At 39.2% G+C, this 24,232-nt stretch overlaps 1 protein-coding gene across 2 annotated transcripts in view; it reads right to left on the bottom strand.

Annotated features, from left to right (window-relative positions):
* Positions 1–20,481, bottom strand: part of ANO5 (anoctamin 5) — an 89,898-nt gene extending 69,417 nt beyond the window's left edge. The window contains exons 1-3 of one of the 2 annotated variants that reach the window (XM_047878391.1): positions 20,065–20,481; positions 7,714–7,760; positions 4,157–4,207 (exon numbers count right to left, since the gene is read on the bottom strand). In XM_047878391.1, the coding sequence (XP_047734347.1) occupies positions 4,157–4,207; positions 7,714–7,760; positions 20,065–20,104 (138 nt within the window). In that variant the 5' untranslated portion in view covers positions 20,105–20,481. The remainder of the gene's footprint in view (positions 1–4,156; positions 4,208–7,713; positions 7,761–20,064) is intronic. The other variant, XM_047878392.1, reaches the window with a different exon arrangement.
* Positions 20,482–24,232: the final 3,751 nt, after the last annotated feature.

The raw sequence follows: 24,232 nt of genomic DNA, 5'->3' as shown, positions 1-24,232 counted from the left end.
CTAGTAAAAACGACAAAAGATGACAGTCTTACATGGCCAGGAAAAAATCAAAATTTCAATGTCTGAATTTCTCAGTCAGTTTCACCAAGGAGTAGACACTCCCTTCTACAGTAATGGGATAAATAATGTCACTGTTCACTCTCATTTAGTCATTTTCTTTGTTTTTAGTTTTGCTTTTAGTTTTGGGGGGTTTTTCTGAGAAAAACTTTGGAAGTTTTTACCAAACATAATAGAATTTAAAATATGTTAAGATATTTTTAAGTAAATGAAAAGTAAAGTCACAGACTGGGAGAAAATATTTGCAATGAAAACAGCTGACAAGGGTCTCACATTCAGACCTTGACTTTTAAAAATACACAAAGATTTGAACAGATAGTTTACAGAAGAAGATATATGAATGGCCAACAAGCCCAAGAAAGGATGTGTAACGTCATCATTTATCAGGGAAATGAGAATTGAAATCACGAGATACCACTACTTTCCATTAGATTACTAAATTTGAGGGTGGAGAGGGTTCCAGTGAGGGTAGAGAGAAGTAGAACTCTCATACATTACTGGTAGGAAAGAAAAATGGTAGAACCACTCTCCAAAATAGTTCAGCCGTCTCATATAAGGTTATACATACACTTTCATATGATCCAGAAATTTTACTCTTAGCAAATTAGCCAAGATTAATTAAAATATACATCTATTCAAACTATATTATGTCTTACATGTATGTTCATAACAGCTTTACTTATAATTGTTCCCAATCAGAGAACAACATAAATATCCATCAACAGGTGAATCGATAAACAAATTTTGGCATATCCATACATTGGAATACTATTTAGCAATAAAAAAAAAAATAAATCGAAGAAAAAAACTATAGATATGTTCAACAAGATTCAATATATCAGTATCATTTAAGCTCTGGATGCATCTCAGCAACATTATGCTAAACAAAAGAAGCCAGACACAAAATAGCCTATAGAGTCTGATTCCATTCACATACTACTTTAGAAACAAATAAAAAACTGTTGCCCAGTTGGTTGCCCAGAACAGAGGTGAAACAGCAGGTAACAGAAATCTGTATCTTGACTGTTGTGGTTTGTTAAAACTCATCACACCATACACTTAAAATAGTGCGTTTCATTGTCTGTAATGTATAAAAATAAAGATAATAATTTTTTAAAAAGTGTTTGGCTTGAACAACTAGAAGGTTGGACTGTGTGGAGCTGGAATATGAAACACTTCACCAGGGAGATTTTTTTTATGAGAAAGAAAAAAATTACATTTCAGACACAGTAATCTTGAAACATCTTTTGATATCCAAGTGCATATGACGGGAAAGCACTTGGATATTTCAGTCTTAAGTTCAGGAGAGATGTCTATTGAGAAACTTAAATTTGAGAGTTTACAGTGTATCAATGGTATTTAAAGCCAGGATAGCAAATTAAATGTCTGAGCCCTGGAGTAACCATATCTAAATATATACATTGACTAATTATAAATATTATGCCATATTTATACTGACTGGTTCTGGTCCATTTATTCAAAGGTAGCTTCTGTGCCATATAAGTTGTTAAATATCTATAATATCATTCCTGAGGTTAAAGACCCAGACCCCTTCAGAACCTGTGAATGGCATGTATACTATTTCTAAAGCATGCCCCTAGTGTGACTTTCTAATTCCATCCATCCCTCATTAAACTCTGAATACTTATTAAATTACACCCCCAAGCACAGATGGTATTTGCTTTGGGACAAGTTTTATTAGGTATGGCTTTTCCAATTTTTCTGAATTTCTGAATTTTCCTATTTAATGGCTTTAGGGTCCTTCTAGTATCTTCTGGCAATTCAGCTAGCCTCTCAGCTAGCCACTCAACCAAATCCACTGTTGACCACTTTATTTCAAGTAAAATGTAAAATTATGTTAATTCTTCTATATTTATAGAATCATTAATAGTATAAAAGAAAACATGTACTCTGCTGGATATTTTTGGTTCATCCCAGCAGATGCTCTCTTTAGCTCTCTACCTGGCTTTTTCTTGTGAGGATGGCTGGTATAGATATGAAAGAGCTCCCCAGACCTCTAGTTTCCCAAATATGATTAGAGAGAAGGAAGAGAGTGAGTGACTTCCTTCTGGAGGCCAGATTCAGGAAGGCTGTATCCCTCCACTGAAGGTCATTGAGCCTCTCAAGGTCTTCAGTACATGATGCTCTCTTTCTATTCCCTCAGTTCTATAGATGACAACAGACTCGTGGTTACTAGATGTATATGTAGCAGGATTCTTCAGCACCCCATATTTATAAGTTTTTCATTAAGCTCTCCCAAACTATCCTACTCTGAAAATGGCCAATAGGACCCTGATTGAAACAAATTGTTCTTTTGTGACATATCTGTGACATGAAAAGAAAAATTTCCCTGGAGAAATAGTTGATTCCAGGACTGATGCAGGGAAAGTATAAAATGAGCTGAGAGCACCTTGCAGTGCTAAAATAAAAAGTTTATTTAAGAAAGAAGCTTACTGTTTAATTTTAACAACTTATTGCTTAACCAAAGACAATGTCATCATAAAAGAAGAAATATCATAAATCACTTTAAAATCATTTGGAATCTCAAATTTTAATTACTAGCATATGACATAATTGGGAAAGTATTTGCAACTCATATCTCAGGCAAGAGGATAACAATAAATATGTAAACATCTCTAAAAAAAAAACAAAACAAAAAAAAAACTAACAGTTTGACAAGAAAATAGATACGATAAATAAACAGATTTATCCAGAAAAATAAATTAAAATGACCACCAACATAGGAAAAGGTGAATATCTCACTCATTGAGAGAAATACAAATTTAAACCACACTAAGATACATGGCAAACTGAAAGAGCTCCCAACAGCCACTAGCTATCTAACTATCAGATGGGCAAAAATTTAAACTCAAGACAACATGCTGTTGATGAGGCTGTAGGCAAATAGGTATTCTCCTACACTTGTTAGAAATGCAAAACAGAGGGGAATTTGGCTATCTATGGCAAAATAACATATGTATTTATTCTTTAATACCGAAATCCTAGCTATAAAGATAGCACTGGCCAAAATATTGTTAGACTGATTCCCTAGGTATATATGATAACAATATTTGTAATAACAAAAGATTAAAAACAACTCAAATATACATCAATAAAGGGACTGAATGAATACACCATGCTAAACACCCAGAATATAATATTATGCAACATACAAATGAATGGGAATAAAATCTATGTACAATATCGCATGAACTCTGGGTTATGTTTTTAAATCCTGAAAACCAAGGAACAGACCAGTACATATAGTATGATGGCTTTAGTGTAAACAAGCAGGAGGAATATAAATTTACACATGTATCTTTATACACACCACACACACACACACACACACACACACACACACACAGAAAAGTAAAGGACACCTTTTAATGTTTTAAACTTTGACATCATATGTTTCACATGATCAAAAAAAAGAAAACCTAACAAAGGTTCAATTATTTCAATTGGTCAGCCCACAACCTTCATTCTGAAAGATTAAAGATCAGTATGCTAGCAAAGAGCAAAATATCACCTATGTTAAAATTGTCAGCGTAAGAATATAACTCTATTTTCCCATGTTCCCAAACAGCATCTTTTTTTTTTACTAAGAAATTAGTGAAAAATTTTAAATCCCTTTACTGACCTCTTAGTTGATATTCAAATTTGATTTTTAAATGAACTATACTTCATGATTATTCTTAGGCATGTACTTACAGGTAAAAGAAATGAGGTATGAAGAGAGAATACTGAACTAGAATTCAGAAACTCAAGTTCTAGCCCAGGATCTGCCTCTAAACATATGGATAATTTTAATCAAGTCATTAAACCTCTCAGACCCTTCATTTTTCCTCATTTGTAAGACTGAGAAATTAAAATGCAAGCAAATGGCCATGCTTTGTCATTCTCATTAATATGTCTTATGTTACTTTTTTTCCCCATAAGAAACTGTTTTTTTTCCAAAGTAATTGACCCTCAAATTTCATATATGAGGACCTGAAAAATAACTGTAACCTGGGAAACAGAGCATCTCCATCTTTGACTACAAAATAATACCCCATTTGTGTCCATGCAAGAAAGTATAGTACCGATTGATGCTTACCGCTGGTTCTTCACTGATGAGAAAGCTGGTCTCTCTGCTGCTCAGGGACTGCTAACAGTACCATGGGGAAGATATAATGCCATTAATAATAATGCAAGTGGGGAGCATATAACTTTCAACAACAAAAATCCTAGGTTCTCAATATACAAATACTAAACCTGCAATTCAGAGGACTTATAAAACATTTGAAAATGAATGCAAAACTGTGGGTATATATGTGTATACATGTGCATGTGTGTTCATGCTCATGTGTGCTTGCATGTGTGTGTGCATGTGTGTGTGTCTGTGTGTGTGTGTGTGTGTGTGCGTGTGTGTATGGAGAGAGACAGCCTGAGAGAATGAAACTTTTGGAGGTAGTTTTATCAAATCATAAAAAAAAAAATCTGAGATGCAAGAAATGATTAAGAACTACTACATACAGAGAAATAACAAGGTACACCACTGTTTTAATGATACGGAGCCCTGAACAGGACCACAGTGAAATGTAGAATCAATTGGCTATTTTAGGCCTTTCAGCATTTGTTTGGAATTATTAAAGTGAATACTTTAGGAAACGCAACACCAGAATTTCTAAGGATCTGTACTTACAACCCAAGAGAAAAGCCATGCATGGATATAAAGACACACAAAACACCTGTAATTAAAGCAATAGCGATGCCTCCCTTGGCATATGGTGGATTTTAAATCCTCATGTTCGACAGATTGCACACCACAGCACGTGCTCCTGAGACCGCTCCCCATCACTTCTCAGCAGTCTCTAGTGATTGGTAGAGCAGGGTGGCCTGGAGAGGCAGTAGCCAGCAAAAATGACCTGAAACTCATGTCTAGACTGATAATTCATTTACCTGGCTCTTGGAAAATCACAAACAGCATCTCATTTATACCCAGGTGATGTTGGGCAGACCAGTTCTGAAAACAGGAGATATAAAGTACTATCGACATAGTGTTGAAAAATAACTGGGTTTTGCTGTTTATTTTTTTAATTTCTTTTAATGTTCATTTATTTTTGAAGGAGAGAGACAAAGCATGAATGGGGGTGGAGGGGAGGGAAGGTGGGCAGAGAGAGAGGGAGACACAGAATCCAAAGCAGGACCCAGGCTCTGAGCTGTCGGCACAGAGCCCAACGTGGGGCGCAAACTCACAAGCTGTGAGATCACGACCTGAGCTGAAGTTGGACGTCCAGCTGACTGAGCCACCCAGGCTCCCCTTGCTGTTTCTTTATAATGCCAAAGATATAGGATGTGCAAATATTTTCTCCAGGTCTATAGCTTGTCTGCTCCTCTTAACAGGATCTTTCATAGATCAAAAGTTCTTAAATTTTAAAAAGTCCAATTTATCAATTTTTCTTTTATGGATCATGCTTTTGTGTCATGTCTAATAACTCTTCACTAAGACCTACTTTCCAAAGGTTTTCTCCTATGTTTTTCTTCAAAAAGTTTTGGGCGCCTGGGTGGCTCAGTCAGTTAAGCTTCCGACTCAGGCTCAGGTCATGATCTTGCAGTTTGTGAGCTTGAGCCCCGCATCAGGCTCTGTGCCGACAGTTCAGAGCCTGGGTCCTGCTTCAGATTCTGTGTCTCCCTGTCTCTCTGCCCTCCCTCACCTGCACTCTGTCTCTCTCTCTCTCTCTTAAAAGTAAATTCTCCTAAAATTGAATCAATTCCCCTTTGACTTGTTGCTTTCCAACAAAAGTAAAGTTTATATAGAATCAGAACTAAAAATTAAAACATTTGGTATTTCTAAAATACTATAACTTAAAGTTAATTGAATACATTTCTCAGTGTGTCAAGCCAAACGTAAAGCCTTAAAAATTTAAGCAAAATTGTTTCAAATGAAGACCTATCCAAGGTTGAAGGCATGGAAGCAATATCATTGCTTTTTAAATGTGTAAAGGGAAGGACACCCAGGTGGCTCGGTCGGTTAAGCGGCCAACTTCGGCTCAGGTCATGATCTCGCAGTCCGTGAGTTCAAGCCCCGCGTCGGGCTCTGTGCTGACAGCTCAGAGCCTGGAGCCTGCTTTGGATTCTGTGTCTCCCTCTCTCTCTGACCCTCCCCTGCTCACTCGCTCTCTCTCGAAAATAAATAAACATTTAAAAAAATGTGCAAAGGGTTAGGGAATAGAACAAATATGACTTGATGAAATTGTTTTTCTCTTATAGAAATTTAGAGTATATATAAATATGAAAGACACATAGAGAAGCAAAGAATATGAACCGTAGTTGAAGTTAATTTGAGCAATACATATAGAGATCTGTGAGGAGTATATTACTATTATGTCGATGTGAACAAAATGAAAATGACAACATTTTATCATTTAAACTGAATCAGTCAATCTCATACAATAACTTTCTTCCGTCTACTCCAAAGACACACAAACTTTAATTTTTCACGTTGTTTTTTACACAGTTACCTTGATTCACTTATTCATTTGATGAATACATACTCTGTACCACATTACATCACTCTAGTTGTGGAGATTCTGCTTTATGACAGTGGTTTTCAAACTTTAGGAGCAATAAAAATCACCTGGGGTGTTATTTTTAAATCATGACTCCATAACTTTATTCCCCAACAATGCGATTAAGTGTGTAAGGTTGGGCCCAGGAGTCTGCATTTTTAAGAAATTTTTAATATAATTGTCATTCAAGCAGTCTACAAATTGCATTGTAAAAATTACTGGACTAAATGATTTTCATTGCCCCCTGGGTTCTCAGAGTCTATTTCTCTCAGCATTTTGGTCACAGGTTTTAAAGGAATCCAAGAACTTCTGGGAATCTTAAGCAACCAGCTTACCCAGCCAGTCTATCCAGCCACTAGGACGGGCCAACCTATTCTGGTGGGTTGTTTCCCAGGGTGGGAATTTCAGTCATTCCTAAAAAACTAATTTTAAAGAATTTTTTTCTATCCGGCTGGTCACCTGTAACCTGATTCAAGGAAATCTACCTCCGTGACTAGTGTTGTGTCACCTGGAGCCCTACCAGAAAGATTATTTGATCCAAAATATCTTTAGAATGCTTACTCTCTGTATACAAGAAATCTAAAATTTTAGTAACTTTTACTAAATAAGGCCTTAAGTTAAGAGAATTTTTTTTATTTTTATAAGTTGTATTTAATTTTATTATTTATTATTTCATTTAATATATTGTGTTGAGTCATTTGAAGTAATAAGTACTCATCACATACTAGTAATGGTAACATCAAAGACTGTCACATATCCTCCCTGCATTATCCTCTAGCAAAGTTTTGAGCCCAATACTCTTCTCTTGCACAGCAAGACTCAGCATATCTGAGTTTGTTCACAGGGAGCCTCAAAACAAATTCATACTTCTATTTGCTCCCTTATCATACCTAGCAAGATAGAATATTAAATCTGCAGGAAACTTGGAATTTGTTTTCTTTACCAAAAACATGAATACATCAGAAGACAAAATAAAGTTAATAGAGTATGAGTAAATAACTGAAGTACAAAGACCTAAGTATTCATACAAAGTACATTCCTAACCTTGTCTCAATTTTTTGTGCTGACTTATAGGAAACTAATACATATACATTTGACTTACCTCATTCATTCCGAAAATATATTCTGCTTCTCTATTGGATATTCTCTCTAAATTAAATAAGAAAGAAAAAAAAAAAACATGTCAGAATGGCCAATTGATCAGAACAGGTTAAAAGTCTGCATGAGGAGAAAATAGAAATTCTAAAATGAAACCAAAAATTCAAAGAAAAAATACGGGAAGATCTTAGATGCCCTTCCTGGAGCTAAGTTGTTCAAAATAGCTGCCAGTGGAAGTCAGCACCAAAAACTGTCTATGATGTAGGGGAAAAGCAAATACTGATGTGTAGGATATAATCTCCCCCACTAAGAAATAAAATTAACCCTGACAAATGCAGTTATTAATCCATAGCCATGAAACTGCAGAGAGGAAGACATCCAAGAGGGATATCCATGGTTGCATCTTAGTTCTCACTGTGTGAGATTTAATATTCTGTCAGCATGTTTTCTTGGAACTGAACCAAACTGTCTGCAAGGAAAGCACTAACAAACAGGCACTACCAGTTCTAAATAGGCCAAATTACTTTCCTCACACACAAGCATCTCCGTGATAGCTATCTGTTGAGTCATTTGGACTAAAATACATCTTCAAATAAGTTTCTGACACTACAAAAAGTTAAACATAGAAGATTCTTATTCTCCATTGCCTCCGACATGGAAAAACACTGAGAAATACTTGTCCAGTCAAAAACTTCCCATATAAAAACATTTCTTTGGAGAAAATCACAGTGGGAGTGAAATAAAGGACCATCCACAGTAATTGTAATTTTAGGAAATGTTAGAACATATGCTGAAAATATAGAAAATATAAACCTGCCATTCATATAGCTTTTTCTTTTCCTTTCTTTTTTCCTTTCTTTCTTTATTCCTTCCTTCCTTTCTTTTTTGCTGTTCTTTCCCCACTTTTTTTATTGTGGTAAAATACACATAACATAAGCTTGACCATCCTAACCATTTTTAAGTGCACAGTTGAAAGGTATTAAATACAGTCATAATATTGAGCAAACATCACCACCATCTATCTCCAGAACTCTTACGTCTCGTAAAGCTGAAGCACAATACTCATTAACTCCTCATTCTCCTCTCCTCCAGTCTGAGGCAACCACCATTCTACTTTGTGTCTCTATAATTTTTGACTCCTGTATGTACCTCCTATAAGTGGAATCATACAGTGTTTGTCATTGTGTGAGTGGCTTACTTCACATAGCATAATGTCTTCAAGGTTCATCAGTATTGTACCATATGTCCTACTTTTTAAGGCTGCATAATATTCTATTGTACATGTATACCACGTTATATTTATCCATTCATATGTTAATGAACACTTGGGTTACTTTCACATTTTAGCTATTGTGAATTATGCTGCTATCAATATGGCTATAAAAATATCTCTTCAAGACCCTCCTTTCAACTATTTGGGGTATATACCTAAAAGTGGAATTGCTGGACCATCTGGTAATTCTATTTTTAATTTTCTGAGGCACTGCCATATTTTTTTCCACAGCAGCTATACCATTATACACTCTCACCAACAGTGCACAAGGATTCCAATTACTCCACATCCTCACCAACTCTTGGTGTTTGGGGTTTTTGACGGTAGCCATTTTAATGGGTTTGAGGTGGTGTCTCATTTTAGTTTTGACTTGTATTTACCCAATGATTATGTTGTTGAGCATCTTTTCAGCTTCTTATTGGTCATTTTTATATCTTCTTAGAGAAATGTCTATCCAAGTCCCTTGCCCATTTTTTAATCAGATTTTTTTTTATTGTTGAGTTTTGGGAGTTCTCTAAATATGCTGGATCACATATATGATTTGGAAACATTTTATCCCATTCTGTGGTTTTCCTTTTAACTCTGTTTATGTTGCTTTTGATGTACATTTTTAAATATTCATGAGGTCATTTTGTCTACTTTTATTGTTTTACATGTGTATTTGGTGTCATATCCAAGGAACCACTGCCAAATCTAACATCATGAACCTGTTGCTCTGTGTTTTCTTCTAAGAAGTTGAAAGTTTTCTTCTAAGAAGAATGAAATCGGACCCTTACCTACCACCATATACAAAAATTAACTCAAAATGGATCAAAGACCTAAATGTCTTAGGTCTTTGATCCATTTTGAGTTAATTTTTGTATATGGTGGTAGGTAAGGGTCCGATTTCATTCTTCTGGCATGTGGGTATCCAAATTTTCCAGCACCATTTGTTGAAAAGACTGTCCTTTCCCCCATTGAATGGTCTTGGTGCCCTTGTAAAGAAGTCACTTGACCATATATGTGAAGGTTTATTTCTGGACTCTCTCTTCTATTCCATTGGTTTATATGTCTGTCTCCATTCCAGTACTCCACGGTTTCAATTACTGCAGCTTTGTAATAAGTTTTGAAATCAGGAAGTGTAAGTCCTCAGCTTGGTTCTTCTGTTTTAAGATTGATCGTCTATTCAGCAGTCCCTCAAGAGTTCATATGAATTTTAGGATGTTTTTTTTCTATTTCTGCAAAAAACATCATTGGAATTTTGATAGAGGCTGCATTGAATCTATACATCACTTTGGGTAGTATGAAGATCTTAACAGTATTAAGTCTTCCAATCTATAAACATGGGGTATGTTTTCATTTAAATGTTGTTTTTTTAATTTTTTTTCAGCCATGTTTTGTAGTTTTATTTGTACAAGTCTTTCACATCCTTGGCTAATTTTTAAATATATTATTCTTTATTTTTAAGTTTTATCTTAATTCCAGTTAGTTAACCTACGGTGTTATATTAGTTTCAGGTGTACAATATAGTAATTCAACAGTTCTGTACATCACCCAGCGCTCATCACAATAAGCGCACTCCTAGATTAAAGACCTAAATGTGAGACATGAAACCATAAAAATCCTAGAAGAGAACACAGGCAGTAACTTGCTTGACATTAGCCATAGCAACCTTTTTCTAGATATGTCTCTTATTCTATAAATAGAATTGTTTTCTCAATTTCCTTTCCGAGTGTTCATTGTTAGTGTGCAAAAATGCAACTGGTTTTCGTGTACTGACTTCGTATTCTACTTTAATGAATGCATTTATAGATTCTAAAGGTTTTTTTTACTAGACTTTTTAGGTTTTCCTACATAAAAGATCATATCATCTGTTAATAAAGATATTTAATTCTTGTTTTCCAATGGGGATGCCTTTTATTTCTTTTTCTTGCCCAAGTAGTTTGGCTAGAACTCCCAGTATTATTTTTAATAGAAGGGGTAAAAGTGGATATCCTTGGTAAATAACAATAGCCATAACTCATATAAATAAAAGTTATTTGAGGTTCTTAATAATTGTTTAAAGTATAGAGAAGTCCTGAGATAAAAAAAAAAAGTTTGAGAAGTACCACCTTACACATAAACAATAGAAATACATGCATTCTGGGGATGTACAAGAGTGTTCATAAAAGTATTGCTGGGAATAACCAGGAAACCGAAATCATCTCAAATACCCACAAACAGTAAAATGGATACATACAATGTAGTATAATAATACCACATATTATACTTAGCAACAAAGTTAAATGAATTTCAATTACATGCAAAAATATGGATAAGTCTCCAAAGAATATTATTTACCAAAAACAAAACAAAAACAAGAAGAAACTTTAATACTTCACTTACATAAAGTTAATTAAGCAAAACCAAAATATGTTACTTAGGAATCGATACTTAAAGGTAGTTACTGTTTGGAGATAATTCTCCTTTGGTCTCTCACGTTTCTGTACATCTTGCAAGTGAGACACTGACTGCAAGTCTTTTCAAGGATCTTGGTTGTGTGAACACCCTTGGAAGATCTCGAGTCTCCTTCTGTAGCAAAGGACAGGTTTGCACACAGTCTAGGAATATCAGAGTAATGTCTTCCTCCAGAGCAAATGGAAGGCATAATTGCTGACCAATATAAAAGACTCAAGTTCCTTAAGTTCAGATTGCTCTCCTGTATTGCAACCCACCACACACACAGGTATTATCTGGCCCTCTTTGCATTGAGTTGTGGCAACTTGGGTTCAAGAAAAGGGCACAAATACTGCCACTCTGGCTGGCTACTGTTAATGCTGTGAGTAATACACTGCCCTTTGTCTTTGATCTATGTATCTTATGTCTTCTACCAGTATCCATGAAACTGTAAAAGGATATTCTGTTAACTACCAAGTACAGTAAAATCTCAGACCTTTTGCAGTTCTTGATATTGATCATTAATATAACAATGATAATAATGTGATAATGGTTAACATTTATTGATTCTCTATTATTAAGAAGTTTGCAGTACTGTAGTGGAAGCAGACCAAAACTTGAGATAAATGCTATAAACAGAGCTGGGGGTGGGGAAGTTTAGATATGAAGAAATCAGAAAATCTCTCTGAGGCAATTAATACATATACTGAGATCTGAAAGTTGAGGGCACTCAATCCATGTGAGAATACACAAAGGCTATAAGACAGGAACAGTTTTGAGGTGTTCAAAGAAATGAAAGCCAAGCTAGAGATGAGAAGGTAAATGGCAGAGTGACATGACATGATGTTGGAGAGGGATGGAGCGGGGGATAGTTTGTGGAAGACTTTGTATACCCGTTTTTGTTTTTGTTTTTTCTTTCCTAAATGAAACAGCAAGCCACAAAAAAGCTTTTAAGTCAGTTTTACATTTACATTTTATGAAAAGCACTGGTCCCTCAGTGAAGAATGAGCTAAAAGGGAAGTGGTGGAGGGCAGAGAGGGGGGTGCCTGGTTGGCTCAGCAGGTTAAGTGTCCAACTCTTGATTTCAGCAACAAAGGATCTCACAGTTCATGGGTTCAAGCCCAGTGTCAGGCTCTGAGCTCACTGAACACAGCCTGCTTCGGATCCTCTGTCTCCCTCTTTCTCGCCCTTCCTGGCGCTCGCTCTGTCTGTCTGTCTGTCTCTCTCTCTCTTTCTCTCTCAAAAATAAACATTAGAAAAAAAAAATAGGAACCAAAGAAGAAAGAAAGGAAGAGGGAATGGAGCAAAGAGACATTAGGAGGCTGTGGCAGTGAACCACAAGGGAGATCTGGCTGTCTGGAATGCAGTGGGGGCAGTGCGTGTGAAGGAATGTCCATGGATTACTGAGATCTGCGTAAACATTTGAAATAAACTGCTGTCAAATTTCATATGTGCAAGTTGAGGGACAAAGACTGAGTGAGAACTCTCCTAGGCTTGAGCAGTTTGGGAAGATCCTATGTAAAAAAATAGGTAGGATTACTAATGGTGGGCAAATACAGGAGAGGCTGCTACTGGCTGTCCTCAAGTAACCTTTCTCCTCCTTCCTCTTTACTAACAAAACCCTAATTAGGTGAAGTGATGTGCTCCAGCAAAAAACCAAACACAAAACAAAACCAAACCAAAACAAAAACAAAAACACATTTCCCAGCCTTCCTTGCAACTGGAGAATAAGACATAAATTGAAAGCTTTCAAGTGTCATATAAATGGCATTGATGTCTATGTCATCAGGTTTGTGCAAGCATTTCAATGAGACAATTCATGTAAATGCTTCATGCAGCACTGAGGTCAGTCAATGTTAGTTATTTTTGATGATATTATTGTTGTTAGGATATATTCTATTGTTAATTTTCAAAACTTAAATTCTTTGAGGGGCACCTGGGAGGGCTCAGTTGGTTAAGGATCAGGCTCTTGTTTTCGGCTTGGTTTATGATCTCATGGTTCAGGAGTTGGAGCCCTGCATCAGGCTCCACACTGACAGTGCAGAGCCTGCTTGGGATTCTCTCTCTGCCTTTCTCCTGCTCATTCTCTCTCTCTTTCTCTCTCTCTCTTTCTCTCTCTTTCTCAAAATAAATAAATAAACTTTAGAATTTTTTTAAACGTAAATTCTTTGAGATAAATTTGAAAGTGTCAGAATAAAGATGAAAGAATTTATTTTGTATTCAGATCTTTTTGTTGCAGGATCTGCGATTAAAAACTGGAATTAAAACTGGATTAAAAAGTGGATTAAAAACTGAGCCTGGATGGCTCAGTTCATTAAGTGTCTGACTTTGGCTCAGGTCATGATCTTGCAGTTCATGAGTTCGAGCCCCACGTCAGACCATGCTGACAGCTCAGAGCCTGGAAACTGCTTTGGAGTCTGTGTCTCCATCTCTCTGCCCCTCCCCTGCTTGCACTATGTCTCTCTTTCCCTTTCTCTCTCTCTCAAAGATAAATAAATGTTAAAAAATTAAAAAAAAAGAATTGTTAAAAGAAAGTTAATAGTCATCTTAAGCAAAGCAAAACTATGGCTAATAGCTATAATACTCAACTTTTCTGAGTGCAGGCTTTCTCCTCTAAAAGACTATAAATAGAAGTAAAAATTACTTGAAAAATATAAAACACGGTCCAGTACCATCATCAAAGTGTTTTACCCATGAATACTGTCTACATTTACAACTCAAAACTGCACAATGTTGCAACCATCTCATTGGAATGTTGAATGTGAAGCAAACCAATCTTGCAAAGTCTTATAATGAGTACATAAAGAACAGGATTCTAAGGAATACACGCTTTATCTCTCAATGTATGGTACTTGAACGCTGACTTAGGGGAGGCTTTTATTTTCTTGAGAACAAAAACAGTCATTATGCTGAAGAACTGTTCCAAGTACAGGGTGAAGATGTGCACGCCTCAAGCTAGGATTATAGAGTATTTTATAATTCTGGTTTTGGAAAAACTGTAAGCACTAACCCTTCCTTCCCCTAATTATTTTTCCTGCATGTAGCTTAAAGAACATGTAGCATTGAAAGAACATTTGCAAATTGCTATCGGAGTTTGATGCAGTGTGTTTATTTGAGAATGTGGAAAGGGAAAAAATAGTTCCTCCATATTATCTCCTATCCCTACTAGTTCTTTCTTACCCTCTTCCCTTTCAACTTGCTGCCTCCTTTCCCTAGAACTAACAACTGTTTTCTTCCTTGGCTAACTACTGTTTCTTTTTCACACTGTATCACTTCTGACACCTTCCTTTCAATGTTGACCAGAAACCTCCTCATCAGCCTCCTACGTTAGCGTCCTGCTTTCATACCATCCTGAATAATGGAGCCCTCTCTGGGTCCCCAGCCCAAGAATATCACCCTTCAGGAGAGGGCAAGGGCCCTCCCTCCCCACCCCCACTGCGGAGCACCAGGGTGGGACACACTTTGTAAATTCTATCCTTTTCTGAAAAGCAGAAAGATTTAGAAAAAATAGATGTATTTCCTCACACACTATGCTCCCCTTCACACATAGTGCTCACTAGCTCTCTCTATCTCTCTGACACACACGTGCACAATCAGATGCTTGCACATGTCAGAGATATAGACAAACTGTCACACTCGGTCACAGAGTATGAGGCTGGCATCGCTACACATAATCACCAAACCTCTGTCAAAACAGGAACGTATCTGAGGAGGCAAGATTTGAAGCCAACAACTTTAATGGCTTCTTGTCATCCCTCCAGCATCCTCGAAGCCCCATGGAAATGACTATACTCTTTCTGTGCACTAGAAACCAGAGATAGGAAGGGTTTAATACTGATTGCTATGGAGATCATAAAATGCGAGCTAAAAGTAAAGCCAGCCCAAAGACTGAGCTTTGAGTTTTCAACTGAAAGCAAGTTGCTAAGAATATATACTCCAACAAACCCTGAGCCCAAAAATAGCTCTTGCATTTACCAGATGATCTTCTCAGTTTACACCCCTTCCAGCAGCATAAAATAAAATACATGCAATCAAATAAATATCCACATTCCCAAAGGAAGGGTGGTTTAGTTAAATACAATGCTTAATGCAGTTGTAAAGATTCAAGACACTTTTCTTTCAACTGTAAAAGTGCCTTTTCCAATGCTAAACCCTTAAAGTGTCATTTCCCATGCTGAATGAGTCATAAATCAGCCTAAGAATGAATACTTCAAATCAAGACTTCCTTACAATGTCAACCAGTCAATAGTTCAACTTCAGCACTGATATTTTACTAGCAGTGTTTGTTTACATAATTATTTAAATATTCTGCTACACTTTGCCTTTACAATTTCCTTTTAAAAATCACTAGATAGTGGGAAAAGAGCTAACTGGAGAAGATTGCTTATGTGTTCAATATTGAAGAAAATAAATTGAGAAAACCTAACAAATCCTAGGAATACCTTGTTAACTATTACGTCTAAAAGGTAAAATGTTAGCATTCTCTCTCTGGGAAAAGAAATCTCATCACATATAACTCAGCCATTTAACTTTCTCCTATTTACTCTTCAAAGACGATTTAGGAAATACATTAATAAGCAAGATCCAGGCTTACCTGTATCAGTAAATTTACTCAAAGAAATCCTTTTATATTTTAAAACATGAAATTGAAAGTAGCTCCTAAAAATGGATGCTGTGGAACCCAGTCATTTTCAGCCTCCTTCAACCAACCCTTCAGTTTTTGTAACTGTATCATTAAACTCCAGGAAGAAACATATATTTAGGATATTTAGAATGGCTTCTGAAAACCCCTTGGATTGCTGATGTTAAAAAATACCTCCTCCAGAAGACATGAATAGACACTTTTCCAAAGAAGACATCCAGATGGCTAATAGACACAAGAAAAGATGCTCAACGTCACTCATCATCAGGGAAATACAAATCAAAACCACAATGAGATACCACCTCACACCAGTCAGAGTGGCTAAAATGAACAAATCAGGAGACTATAGATGCTGAAGAGGATGTGGAGAAACAGGAACCCTCTTGCACTGTGGTTGGAATGCAAACTGGTACACCCACTCTGGAAAACAGTATGGAGGTTCCTCAAAAAATTAAAAATAGAACTACCCTATGACCCAGCAATAGCACTACTAGGCATTTACCCAAGGGATACAGGAGTGCTGATTCATAGGGGCACATGTACCCTAATGTTTACAGCAGCACTTTCAACAATAGCCAAATTATGGAAAGGGCCTAAATGTCCATCAACTGACGAATGGATAAAGATGTGGTATATATATATACAATGGAATACTACTTGGCAATGAGAAAGAATGAAATCCTGCCATTGGTAGCAACATGAATGGAACTGGAAGGTATTATGCTGAGTGAAATAAGTCAGTCAGGGGACAGATATCATGTTTTCACTCATATTGTGGATCTTGAGAAGCTTAACAGAAGACCGTGGGGGGTGGGGGGAGGGAAACTAGTTACGAACAGAGAGGGAGGGAGACAAACCACAAGAGACTCTTAAATACAGAGAACAAACTGAGGGTGGATGGGGGAGGGGAAGAGGGGAAAATGGGTGATGGGCATGGAGGAGGGCACCTGTTGGGATGAGCATTGGGTGTTGTATGTAAGCCAATTTGACAATACATTATATTTTAAAAATACACCGTCATTTTAATGCACTTTTCATACAACTACAGTAATAACACAGGTCTCAGTAACGGGCAGTAAAACCAACACAGCAAAACACCTGACATATTGAAAAAACATTTAGAAAACTAAGAGTCCTCTGAGTAGCCTCAGGCTTTACTCTCACCAGTACCCCTCTCCTCCCCTGTTTGGATGCTGGATCTATGAACAAATCGGGATCGGGAACTTGGGCTGGATGTGGTCATCACCCTCATCCATCAGATACATGGTGTTCCATATCAACCTCCTTTCCGCTACCTAGGCCCAAAACAGAGGCAAAGCTTCAATCACAGTAAGAGGGAATATAGACAAGTTACAAAGGTCTTTGCCAAGTAAAGGGAAAACAAATTAGCTTGGGAAAAGTTCTAAAATCTTCCTGAGATAGGGGCACCTGGGTGGCTCAGTCGGTTGACTGTCCGACTTCGGCCCAGGTCATGATCTCACAGTCTGTGGGTTCAAGCCCTACATCGGGCTCTGTGCTGACGTCTCAGAGCCTGGGGCCTACTTCAGATTCTGTGTCTCCCTCTCTCTCTCTGCCCCTCCCCCACCCATGCTCGCTCTCTCTCTCTCTCTCTCTCTCTGTCAAAAATAAATAAACATTAAAAAAGCATTTTTTTAATCTTCCTTAGATGGACTCAAGCTGCAATCTGACCTCACGGCTGAAGTTATACTAATTTAACTATACATTCTAGTAAGCAGAATTATCCTGTGGCTAAATTAGATCACACTTCTAATATCTGAAAAAGAATAATGGTCAATGTCTGTAATGCCGCACTGGTAGATTTTTTTTTCTTCATTATGCACAGAAAGTTACATACTCCACATTTTTCCTTCCTCTCTTCCCTCAATGAGAAATACTATTTCTGTACCTTCTCATAACTCTACTTTAGAAGGCCTGATTATAAAGAATTACTGAATGTTTCAAGTGGAAAAAAATCTATTAAGACCTTCAGATTATTGAAATTACAACTGAACAGTAATTCTCGGCAACAGAGGAAACCATTAAGTATAGAAAAGGGCTTTTAATTTTAGACACCTAAAAGTCATTTCACTTTGTACACTGAACCACTCATTTTCACTAACAAATAAATTCACTGTATCATTTAGCAGAGCCATTAGGCAAAGTTTAAAGTTTTCAATAGTCATATTTCCTTCTACCTTCAATTGTTTTTTTAAGAAAGGGGGAGGGAATTGCTTTAAGTGACACCATCAAGAACAGGGAAAGGCAACTCACAGAATGGGAGAAAATATTTGCAAATCATATATACAGAATATGTAAAGAACTCTTACAACGCAATAATAAGACAAATGATTTAACTTCTAAATGAGCAAAGGACTTAAATGTGTATTTCACCAAAGAAGATATATGAATGGCCAATAAGCCGTGGGAAAGATACTTGATTGGGAAATCACTGGGAAAATGCAAGTCAAAACCACACAGATACCACTTCCAACCACTAGATGGCTATAAATAAAAAAGATAGACAATAACAAATGTTAGCGAGGATGTAGAGACACTGCAACATTTACATATTGTTGGTTGCGATATAAAATGCCACAGACACGTGGAAAACAGTTTGGCAGTTTCTCCAAAGTGTTTAATATAAAGCTGCCATATGATCATGTAATTCCATTCCTAGGGATATACCCAAGAAAAACGAAAAGCCGTTCATACAAAAATCTGTACATGGATGTTCAGAGCAGCATTATTCGTGGCAGTGAAAACTGGCAACAACCCATATGTCCACCAATTGATGACTGGATGAAATGTGGTTTATCTTTAACAATGGAGTATTAGGTGGCAATCAAAAGGAAGCATGCGAATTACAACACGGATGAACTTCAAAAACGTTATGGTAAGAGAAAGAAGACAGTTACCAAAGACCACATATTGTAGGAGTCAGTTTACAGAAAGTTTCCAGAATAGGTACATCTGCAGAGTAAATACATTAGTAACTGCCTACAGCTAAGGGTAGGCAATGGGGGTGTGACTGCTAAGGTTTCTATTTTATGGTGATGAAAATTACATCGTGGTGATGATTGCAAAACTCTGTAAATACACTAAAAGGCACTGAATTGCACACTTTAAACGGGTGACATGGTATCTAAAGTGTACCTCAATAAAGCTGTTTAGAAGAGAGGAGGATGCAGTAACGCGTTGCATTTCCTAGCGCCTCTCAAGACTGGATCATAAGACTACTTTGACCTTTTATCGCCTAAAAACACTGTTGCCATGTTTAAATCTAATACCACACAAGACATGAAAACAGAGTGTCGCGGAGGGAACTGAGTATCGCTGAGAGTCCTGGGGATAGTCCCAGAAACATACGTACATTCTCAGGAACATGTGTGTACCAAAACAGACCCACAGAACATAGGTCTGTGCAACGGCCTTGGCAAACAATGAACAGACATTTCTCCACGGAACTAAAGATTGCATGAAAGCTGGTGAAACAGCAGCGTTCCCAGGTGCACCAGAATCCCAAGCTGATCGATCTTAGAGCCTGGCGCTCGCATAATTAACAGGGATCTCAAAGCGTGGCCAGTAATCGGCAAACGGAGAGAGGCAGAGGGACTCAGGGGCCAGCTCCCCCACCCATGGCACCGCCGTCACGCACCCCAAGCTGCGGCTCTCCGTGGGAGTCCGAGGCCGGAGCGCCTCAGCGCACGCGGCCAGCGCGCTCGCCTCGCTCCCTGCATTAGTCAACCGCTCGGCGGCGCACACAGGAGCGAGGAGGGCGGCCTCAGAACCGCAGGGGTCACAGGACACAGGTCCCTGGCTCGCGCGAGTAGCAGAGAAAACACAGCGCGCCGTCACCCAGCCACCCGCCCGGGCAGGGGCTGTTCATCTTGCAGCCCCTGTCTCGCGCAGAGCACGCCACCCCGAGAACGTCCCTGGGATCCAGGCCGCAGGGCCGCCAACGTCCCCCGGGGTCCCCGCGCCCGGGGCCGCCCTCCCCCCGCGCCACCGAGTCCGCCGGCTCCTACCTTCCTCCTGCACCATTTCCAGGACGTCTGGGTCGCCCATCTGCGCTAGCTCGTTAATGACACTGACCGAGGTGTGGCAGAGCGAGGACCACTGCGACTGGCGGCGAGGTTTGGGGGAGAGGCTGATTTGGATGGTGGGCGGCCGTCGTCGCTGCTCCGACAACCAGCGGGGACAGGCTTCGCTCGTCTCCCCCTTCAAGACCACGTTCTTCTGGGTCTCCGCCTGCCTCCGCTCCTGCGGGAGGTTAGGCTTCTTCTCCAGCCGGTACTTACTCTCGACCTGCTTCGTGCGCTTGGCCCTGCGCTTCACCTTCCTCTCCCGGTGGCGCTCCCGGGAGCCCTCCCAGTACCTTCTCCGGAGCGTGCCGGACCCCGGGGCGCCCTGGCTCCCCGCCTGCTGCCGAGCCTCGCTTCTACTCCTGCTCTCCCCGGCCGGCCCCTCCCCGTCGGTCTGGTCCTGCTCTCCCCGCCCCTCTCCGCCCCTCCCGCCCTCCAGACCCGCCGCCACCCCTCCCTCGGGGTCCGCCCTTTCCCCGCCCCCTGGCCCGGCGGGCTCCCAGCCCGCCCGCCCCTCTCCCCTCCGGCCGCCCGGTACCCCCGGCTCCGGCTCCGGCTCCGCCGCCTCCTCGGGGCCCGCCGCCTCCCGGCTCTCCCGGCCGCTCAGCCCCATCAACAGGTCTTGCTGGTCCCATTCCACCCGGTTGTCCCAAGCCCGAGACGGCTGGCCTTCCCCCGCTGTCTCCTCCCCTCTCTCCAAACCCTCCTCCTCTGATCTCCGCCGAGCGGCCTGGTCCTCGTCCATCAGCCTAGCCTTCCGCCTTCCGCGGGTGGCACTCGGACGGAACCCCCTCCCAGTTGTGGAGTTATTTTTTGTCGGGTGAGAAAAAGCCCCCCTTCCTTAAGGCGACCCCTGCTTTAAGGCCGGCGCGTGGGCGTGTCTCCGAGGTTCCTGCAGCCTCCCCCTCCTGCCTCTGCCACCTGCCGCGGGGGTCTCAGCTTTTCTCCAGACCGGGCCTCCCTCCTGGGCGCCGAACCGGATCTCTCTCTAACACATCTGGGGACGACTCATACATTTTTGGCCTGAGTTCGAATTCAAGCAATGCCTCTTAAAAGTTGGATGGCACTGGGCGAGTTTCTATAAGCTTCAGGTGCCTCGTCTTAAAAATAAGAACACAGCACCCACCACCCAGGGGTGTAGTGAGTATAGAGTGATGCCATACTGCACTAAAATCTCGCTGCTCTCACAGAACTCACCCATATTACGTTGAGCCCTGCCTCTAAGTGTCCCTTAGTGCCTTGAGCAGAGTGAACGGTCCCACTCTTCACAGGCTCCTCTGAACTGGTTCTGTGTTGTTGAGACCCTTCCAACCGCCAGCTCCCCAACGTTGGGAGATGAGGTCAATTACTGTCTAAGATGGGGGGACAGATGAATGACAGTGTACTGAGGGTGAAGCAGTGGTCTGAGCTGAAGGCCTTGACGGTGCTCAGGAGGTAGTGACTGAGTTTGGGGCAGGGATGCAGTGATTTAAGAATAAGGAGGAGATGACCAGGGAAGACTTGACCTTTCTTTATTTTTATGCTATTCTTTCTTTTCCCCTTTCTATTGACATTTTGGAACTGAGAATTACCTTTTTCAGATGAGTAAACAGGCCTAGAAAATATTTTGGTGAAGGTCATGGTTAACTGTGGAACTAAAAACTGTCTTCTTTTTCCCCTTTTTTCTTTCTTTCTTTCTTTCTTTCTTTCTTTCTTTCTTCCTTTCTTTCTTTCTTCCTTCCTTCCTTCCTTCCTTCCTTTCTTTCCTTTTCTTTCTTCCTCCTTTCCTTCCTTCCTTCCTTCCTTCCTTCCTTCCTTCCTTCCTTCCTTCCTAGAGATCTCTATACCTTGCTATCTGTTCCCTATTTAAACTTCTAGGAGTACATCAGTGCTGGTCAAGCAATTTGAGACTGTAGGCAATTCCTTACTTGATATGCTTTGGAACTGTGTTTGAAATGTGAATGTATGTAAGTCAAGCGATAGTCTTAAATGTGATTAAAATAAATCACTAGTTGTGATACAGTGTTCGGTTTTTCCGATTGAATATTAATCATTGTTTGATTCTAATAAGCTGTTTACAACATGATTTGTTTCATGTTCTTCCTGTATACCAGAACTCTGGTAGGTACTGTGGATATGTCATTGAACAGATGACTACAATCTTTGTTTTACATAGATTAAACAAAAATACATGCAATAAAATTATTTTTCTATAATTTTATAAAATCATGTTTTATATTCCTTGGTTCTGTACCATATTGGAAGTGACATATATGAGCAGACATTTAATGTTGATGATTTTGCACAAAAGTAAATGGAATTTTTGGTGGTATATTTGCTGATATTTTATCAACTTTCTGTAAACTTTGTTACCAAAAATTTGAAGGCTTCTTTTGTTGCTTTGTAAAGGTCTGTATCTTACCCACAACTCTTGGAGCTCTTAAGGAATTTTCTCTGTATTCTTATCACTGAAATATTTTATGTTGCTTATCCATTTACAGTTTTAAGATCTGTTTATTTCCTCCATTGCTATATCCTGCATCTTTCTTTTTTTTTTTTTTTATTTTTTTTTTTAAATTTTTTTTTTCAACGTTTATTTATTTTTGGGACAGAGAGAGACAGAGCATGAACAGGGGAGGGGCAGAGAGAGAGGGAGACACAGAATCGGAAACAGGCTCCAGGCTCTGAGCCATCAGCCCAGAGCCTGACGCGGGGCTCGAACTCCCGGACCGAGAGATCGTGACCTGGCTGAAGTCGGACGCTTAACCGACTGCGCCACCCAGGCGCCCCTATCCTGCATCTTTCAACAGAATCATTGACCATACATTTCCAGAATTATTTTCTGAATAATGAATACATGTTCTTCTAATGTAATTGAATATACCGTTAAGTATTGAGTTGAGATAAAAAATTTATCTTAAAAAAAAAAACACTCTTTTTTAGCCCTCCAAATGAGTTCTCCCTTTGTTTCAAGATTATTTGGCCTTTGCTTCAATGTTACTACAATCATCTGGTAGTGCCTTTTAAAAAAAAAAATGCCCTTTGTTGATGAGCATTAAGGAGTGCACTTGTCATGATGATTAAAATAAAAATTTTTCAACATTGCCTTATGTTTCCTAGACTAAGGGTGGTATGCAAAAGTATTTAAATAATAATAGAAACATAGCTATAATGATATAAATGGTGACACTTTGAAAATCAAACTGTAAACTGGCAGATTGAAATAATTGCCAACTGAGAAGTAAAAGTATGAATGTGCTATGGGAAAGACACTTTAGGGGCACCTGGGTGGCTCAGTCGGGTGAGATTCCAACTCTGGATTTTGGCTCTGGTCATGACCCCAGGACAGAGCCTCAAATTGGGCTCAGTGCTGAGTCTGGAGCCTGCTTGGGATCCTCTCTTTTTCCTCCCTCTGCCACTCATCCCAGCTCGTGCTCTCTCTCTCACTCTCTGAAATAATAAAAAAAAAAGGGAAGACACTTAAGGAGTGTCAGTATATAATGTGTGAAAGCCTGAGCTGTATGGAAGTTAAATGCATACACTTGAGCAACACCTGCATGTGAGTAATGTTTTATTCTAGCAACCTGATTGAGTAGATGGATCTAACTCTGAAGAGGACAAGTTCATGAGCTAGATTCTGGAGGCCAGAAGGGCCTTGAGAAGTCATCTGATGAATCCTCCACCCTCTATCCTCCTGGTATTCAAAGAAAGGACATGGGACCTCCAGTCAATATTCCAGATCAGTTGGCTTTCTTGATTTCTCCTCATATCAAGGCTCTATCTCCTAGCATTAGTTTCCTCCTTTGGGGTCTAATAGGCATTTATTATTTTTTAACCCCTAAAAATTTCATTCACTCCATTTTCAGGTGACCCTGGAATGATGTGGGAGTTAGGGACACTGATCCCTGCACAGTCAAAAATCTGCATATAATTTTTGACTCCCCAGAACTTAACTACTGATAGCCTACTGTTGACCAGAAGCCTGGTGATGACATAAACATTATATTTTGTATGATTACACTAAAGTAAGCTAGACAAAAGTTTGTTAAAATCATAAGGAAGAGAAAATGCATTTATAGTACTCTACCGTATTTATAAAAAGATTACCGTGCAAAAGTAGATCAAACCCTTG

The sequence above is a fragment of the Prionailurus viverrinus genome, chromosome D1 (genome assembly GCF_022837055.1).
Source record: "Prionailurus viverrinus isolate Anna chromosome D1, UM_Priviv_1.0, whole genome shotgun sequence".
Lineage (NCBI taxonomy): Eukaryota > Metazoa > Chordata > Mammalia > Carnivora > Felidae > Prionailurus > Prionailurus viverrinus.
The sequence above is the reverse complement of the archived record's forward strand: the minus strand, read 5'-3'. Positions and strand labels throughout refer to the sequence as shown.